General features: G+C 53.0%; 1 protein-coding gene across 1 annotated transcript; it reads right to left on the bottom strand.

Moving 5' to 3' along the window:
* Positions 1-411: 411 nt before the first annotated feature.
* Positions 412-5,720, bottom strand: LOC134286876 (uncharacterized). Its single transcript, XM_062848570.1, has 2 exons — positions 3,857-5,720; positions 412-3,782 (listed from the first exon to the last, which is right to left on the bottom strand). Exons 1-2 carry the CDS (start codon positions 5,718-5,720, stop codon positions 412-414), a joined length of 5,235 nt encoding a protein of 1,744 aa, XP_062704554.1.
* Positions 5,721-6,584: the final 864 nt, after the last annotated feature.

Raw genomic sequence — 6,584 nt, 5'->3', positions numbered from 1 at the left:
TAAACTAATTCACGACCATACACTTCGACCTTGTAATCGTACCGTTGAAACTTGGGAGAACTTCACTATAAAGGGGGCTTCGGATAGCCAGCGACCGTAAAGATTTCGGACCTCGTTTGAAATAGGTGTTTCCACGACGGCAGAGTATATTATACTGATTTCGTATTTCGCTCTAGCTGATAGATTTCATGTGTGCGTACATATATACTGCGGTTTGTGGAACTAATTTAATACATGTATACATATTGTTGTGTTGAAACGTTTAGTTCTAATTCAAATAGTATAAGGTAAAATGCAAAAAATTGACAGTTTAATAGAAATTCAAAAAGTAATTTACTAGTTTTAATAATTCAGTAACATTCCGGCCACCTTAAAAGGGCTGGGCCGTTTTAACTAATGCATCTTCTAAATCTACATGTCACCTTGCGTATCGTCAGCATCGTCAGCGGGCATCGGTAGAAATGCCAGCTTCGTAACTGGGCGAGTCATATTGTCGTTGGATGACGTCCGAAGCGTAACGACTCGCACTATTCCGTCCGGTCCGGGGTGGACCTTTACGATACGCCCAAGCGGCCACTGTGCAGGAGGCGCGTTGTCGTCCTTGACAATGACCAATCGGCCCACTCGAATGTCGACGGATGGTTTGATGCCCTTCGTTGACCGCGCTTGTAGTTGCTGCAAATATTCTGTGCTCCAGCGCTTCCAAATAGCCTGAAGTCTTTTCTGCACCAGTTGCCATCGGTTGAGTCTGTTGTCTGGTGTTTGCTTGAGGTCTTTTTCCGGTATAGCTTGCAGGTTCGCCCCGACCAAAAAGTGGCCCGGCGTGAGGGCCTCCAAGCCGGAAGGATCGTTGGAGAGCTCCGTGATAGGCCGAGAGTTCAAACACATTTCGACCTGGTTGAGTAGTGTCAACATTTCTTCATATGAAACAGTGGTGTTGCCGACTTCTTTGAGGAGGTGGTTTTTTGTGGATTTTACCGCGGCCTCCCATAAACCGCCAAAGTGGGGGGCACGCGGCGGGATGAATTTCCACGCGATTTCCGAGTTGGCACACCAGTCGAATATGAGTTTTCGGCTGCTTTCGTCGGATTTTAGCAGCTTGTAGAGTTGATTTAGTTCGTTGGCGGCTCCCTTGTAGTTTGTGGCATTGTCCGAGTGGATTTCGGACACCTTGCCACGCCGCGCAACGAACCGTTTGAGGGCCGCGGCGCGGGTGGAGAAGCACACAAACACTGCGATGTATGCTTTGGTGGGACTTGCTCTTCGATGTGGGGCACGAAGGTACACCGGGCCGCAATAATCGACCCCGGAGACAGCAAACGGGCGGGAGGGGCTTACTCTGGCGCTCGGCAGGTCTGCAGTTGCTTGCTGGATCAGGGAGGGCCTACGGCGGAAGCATGTATGGCACTGATGGTACACTTGGCGAAGCAGATCTCTACCACCGAGCAGCCAGAATTTTTGCTTCATGGTGGTCATCATTAGCTGCGGCCCCGCATGCAGTAGGGTTCGGTGATAATGATCGGCCAATAGAAAGGCCAACCGATGCTTCTTGGTGAGGACTATGGGGTGCTTCATTGATTCGGGAGCTTCAGCGTAACGGATTCGGCCACCGACCCGGATCAGGCCATCGTTGGAGATTTCGGGCTTGATCCACTTCATGGGCGACGATTTGTCGACCGATTGACCGTTGTTCAGAGCACTCAGCTCCATCGGGAACGATTGACGCTGGGCAAGTCGGCACAGAGAACGTTCTGCTGCTTGCAACTCGCTGGCGGTCAAGTACGGTGATGCTTCGTAGGGATCCGTTGACGATGACGCACATGCACCACTTGGGCGAGATCTGGCCGCCGATGCGTGCAGTGCCCATTTGTACCGGAGAACATAGGCCATGACCCGCCGTAATCGGGTATACGAGGAGTAGCGGCTGAACAGCAGGTCGCTGAACGGATCGTTGACCGGCGTGAGGGACACCAGGCATTGTTTGCGCTCTTCGACGAACGCTTTGGACGATGATGCAGCATCAACGGGTTGATTTGGCCAGCAGTCACCTTTGAGTTTGAGCCATTCAGGCCCGGTCCACCAACGGTCTTGATGGAGAAGCTCGCCCGGGGTAAGGCCACGAGAGATGTCGTCGGCCGGATTATCCTTTCCCGGAACATGATTCCAGGGGCAACCAATCGTCGATTCTTGGATGGAGGAAACACGGTTGCCTACGAACGTTCTCCAGCAGGAGGGTGGCGACTTCAACCATTGAAGCACCGTCGTAGAATCTACCCAGAAAAATACATCGGCATTCGTTTTTAGGGAAGCAATTACCTTTTTGTAGAGCTGAGTCGATAGAAGTGCTCCGCAGAGCTCCAAACGATTGATGGTGTGCCGGGTTTTCAGCGGGGCGACCTTCGATTTGGCCGCTAGAAGTTGAACGGACACGTTGCCGTCGGTGTCCTCAGAGCGCACGTATACACACGCGCCGTAGGCTTTCTCCGACGCGTCCGAGAAGAAGTGTAGCTGAAGACAAGTTGCTCCGGCCACCGAAGCAAAACGGGGGACTTGGATCTCGCGTAGAAGGTTCAGGGTGGCGTGGAATTCCTTCCACTCTTGCTGCAGTTTCTCGGGAAGCGGTTGATCCCAGGAATATGGCTTTCCGTCCTTCGTAGTTAACGACCACAGGCGCTGCATGTATTGTTTGGCAGCGGAAATCACGGGGCCCACTAGGCCTAGCGGGTCGTAGATTTGGGCGATGTAGGAAAGGACGATTCGCCTGGAGAGAATAGCCGCCGGCAACGGCAGATTGATGTTGAATCGAAGGATGTCGGGGCTAGGTTCCCAGACAAGTCCGAGCGTGGATACCGACTGGCTGTCGGAGAGATCGTAGAATGGCTGAATTCCAAGCTCAGCCTCAGGAATTTCCGCCAGCACTTCTGGCGAATTGGACGCCCACTTCCGCAGTGGGAATCCAGCGGAACTCAACATGGCGCTTGTTTGTCGGCGAACTTGGAGAGCAGTTGAAACATCTTCGGCGCCGCTGATGAAGTCGTCAACATAGAAATCTTCGGCCACAGCAGTCTTGGCCAACGGAAACATTTCGCCTTCATCCTGGGAGAGTCGCTTGAGGGTACGGGTGGCAAGATAGGGCGCGGAAGCGGTCCCGTACGTGACCGTCCGCAGTTCGTAGGTAGAGATGGGGTCCGCCGGGTTTTTCCGCCAGAGGATTCGTTGCAGCGGCTGATCTTCAGGGTGAACTTCTATTTGGCGGTACATTTTCTCTATATCCGCCACCAGCGCAATCGGTTTGGACCGAAAACGCATGACAATAGACAGGAGGTCTTCTTGCACCACCGGCCCGACAAGCAAAGTGTCGTTGAGCGACTGGCCAGATGCAGTGCGGCAGGACGCATCGAATACGACGCGGGTTTTGGTCGTGGTGCTGGAGGTTTTGAAGATCGCATGGTGCGGCAGGTAGCAGTGGTCGATGGTGTCATTCGGTGGATCAGCAATCCTCCGCATGTGGCCGAGTCGCAAATACTCGTCCATGAACTCGTGGTACGCAGCCTTGGTTGTTTCGTTCCGCTGCAATCGGCGCTCGATACTCAGCAGTCGCTTTTCGGCAATGTCCCTAGATCCGCCGAGTCGAACACTTGAATCATCCGTTCTTGGAAGTCGGACGACGTATCGCCCATCTGGGTTGCGTGTGGTGGTGGATTCAAACAGCTCCTCACAAGAAGCTTCTTCTGCTGTGAACAGCCGGCCTGGCTCTACAGCTTCCAGTTCCCAGAACTTTTCTAGGAATGATTCTAGGCTTCGTTGGGAAACGGCGGTGTTACACACTGGAGATGAGGGTACAGTTGAGCCGTACCAGCGACCGATGACGGCCCATCCAAAGACAGTCTCGAACAAAACCGGCGAGCCTTATCGCCGAGGAATATTCTGCCGCACTTCAGGTACTCATGCAGCAGTTCTGAGCCCAGTAACAAGTCGATGGGACCCGAAACGTTGAACGTAGGGTCGGCAAGGGCCACGTTCGTGGGAATGTTCCACGAGGAGACGTCGACGTTGGTTGAGGGAAGCTCCGCGGTGGGCTTTGGAATAACCAGGAACTCCAGCTCATCGGAAAAATTGTCATTCTTGGAAAGGATGGTGGAGACGACGGATTGGCTTACCGTCACCGTTGCTTCACCGATGCCGGTGATAGGGACGCTGACTCTTTCTGGCCGCAGACAAAGGCGACGGGCAAGTTTCTTCGAAATGAAGTTCGACTGCGACCCGGAGTCGATCAATGCTCGGGCAGAGTGATGTTTTCCGAATCGATCTTTGATCCAGAGTGCAACCGTGGCGAGGAAAACAGTACTTGGAGCACTTCGATGAGCGGGAACGCTAACTTCAGCCAACGGAATGTCCGATCCGTTGGAGGCTTCTTGCTGGGGCGCAGACTGGTTCGGATGCTGAACTACGGGATTGGAGGTAGACTTACTTGGATTCGGTGCTTGATGCAACAACGAGTGGTGCCGCTCATGGCAATGCCGGCAGGTATGCTTCGAGTCGCAATTCCGTGCGACGTGGGAGGATTTGAAGCAATTCCAACAAAGCCGCTTCTGAGAGATGAGTTCTCGACGCTGTCCGACGGCCATTCCTTGGAACGACGGACACTGGAACAACAGGTGTTTCTCCGAGCACGCAATGCACGAAGGAGGTGGTGGCCGAGAGCTCGTTGTAGAAGCGGTATTCGCAACCGCTTTGCTAGGGGAGGGTTTCTTGGAGAAGGATTGTGAGCCGGCCACCTTGACCGGTCCACCTTGTGACCGATGTTGAATCTCCGAGGAAACGGTCTGCAAAATCCGCACCCTTTGATACAGGAACTCGATGCATGCCTCATACCCAACGTCGTCTGATGTTGCAGCATGCTCTTCCCACGCACGAAGGGTAGCTGGGTCGATCTTGTAGGAAAGCATACACACCAGCGGGGTATCCCAGGTTTCCACGGCTTCACCCAGCTTTCCCAACGCCTTGACATGGCGTTGAAACTCGTCAACGAGGTTGTGGAGATCCTGTGCTGATTCTTTCCGAATTGGTGGGAGATCGTGCAAGGTCCGGTACAGCTGCTTCTTCAGAAAGCGCTTGTTATCGTAGCGCTTTAGGAGGGCCTCCCAGGTGGTGACATAATTGGCTCCCACAATGTCCACCGTCTCGAAGGGTTTTCGCGCATCACCTTCTAAAGACTGGAGCAAGAATTGCAGCTTGGCAACCAGCGGAATATCATGGGCATCGTGCACCATGGACTTGAAGGTATCACGAAATCCCAGCCACCGAGAATAATCGCCGTCAAACTTTGGCAGATCTATCTTCGGCAGCCGCAAATGGAAGTTGGTTGACGGTGGGGGAGCAGTGCCTGGAGCGTTGATCGTGGCGTTCAGGTCGGCCACTCTCCTATTAAGCAACCAACCTTTGGCAGCACAAAATCGCGATTCGAACTCCCTGCGTTCTTGGAGGTGTTTCACTAACGGGGCGTCTCCGCTGTCGAGCTTTTCGAGGTCCGCCTGAACCTTCACATGTTCGCGAAACAATTGGTCTAGCAGGTCCAACCACACGGCCACTTGCTGAAAATCACGGTCTTCTTCGTAATTCTCGACGAACGCCTCGACCGTTTCGAGTGACGACACTAACGAACGCCGCGCGACTAGCTTTTCTTTAAGCTTTTTGTCCTTCAATTTCTTGGTGGCCATCTCGCGACGAAGTCACTATCGGAGCGACTACACTAACGGTTTGCACACGCGACGACACGTGGGTGCAACGGCACGTGCGAGCTCCTTCCCGATCGCGAACACGGAAAACTGTTGAAAGTTCTTTCGAAATTGGACTCGGGCCACCAAGGAAAGTTTGAGCACCACTAGTCACACACTAGCTGTTGGATTGCACTAAATACACAAAGTGCCACCGCAATACGGTTTCACGCGGTTCGATAAATTCAATTGTCTTCTATTCACAATGCTTCTTATCGAGAATGCTCACTGGCTTGGGTCCGCCAGCGTGGCGTCACTAGGGTTTGAACAGGCACAACGAGACAATAAGGCACACTTTCGATTGTTTCGTTCCAACAATCAACGCTCTGCCGCGCTTGGCTTGGCTAGGGGGAGCGCGTACAAAATAGCCAACGTCCACTTTGTACCCCGCGGGAATCTTCGTGCCTTCGTGGCCACAAAATGCACTTTCGGTCCCCGGATTGTCCTGTATATCCGGCTCGAAGGACCAATGTTCGTTATCTACACTGAATGCCGGCCGTATACAGGCTTTCTTAGCAGCGTTTCGCTGCCCGGGACCGCTGACCACACTTGCACTCGGGAAATAACCAACACGCGGTGTGTTGCCAGGGAAATCACCACACTTTTTTGCGCCTCACGGTTTGCTATGGACACCGAATTGTTTCACTTTCTTCGTCAAAGTGCTAAACTAATTCACGACCATACACTTCGACCTTGTAATCGTACCGTTGAAACTTGGGAGAACTTCACTATAAAGGGGGCTTCGGATAGCCAGCGACCGTAAAGATTTCGGACCTCGTTTGAAATAGGTGTTTCCACGACGGCAGA

This window comes from Aedes albopictus, chromosome 2, assembly GCF_035046485.1.
Source record: "Aedes albopictus strain Foshan chromosome 2, AalbF5, whole genome shotgun sequence".
NCBI classification, from domain to species: Eukaryota; Metazoa; Arthropoda; class Insecta; order Diptera; family Culicidae; genus Aedes; species Aedes albopictus.
This window is presented reverse-complemented; position numbering and strand designations above follow the sequence as displayed.

Excerpts from the sequence above, each read along its gene's own strand:
- LOC134286876 (XM_062848570.1), bottom strand. The coding sequence starts at position 5,720 with ATGGCCACCAAGAAATTGAAGGACAAAAAGCTTAAAGAAAAGCTAGTC. Across the intron at positions 3,783-3,856 it reads TGGGCCGTCATCGGTCGCTG|AAAAGTTCTGGGAACTGGAA; the intron begins GTACGGCTCAAC and ends AATCATTCCTAG.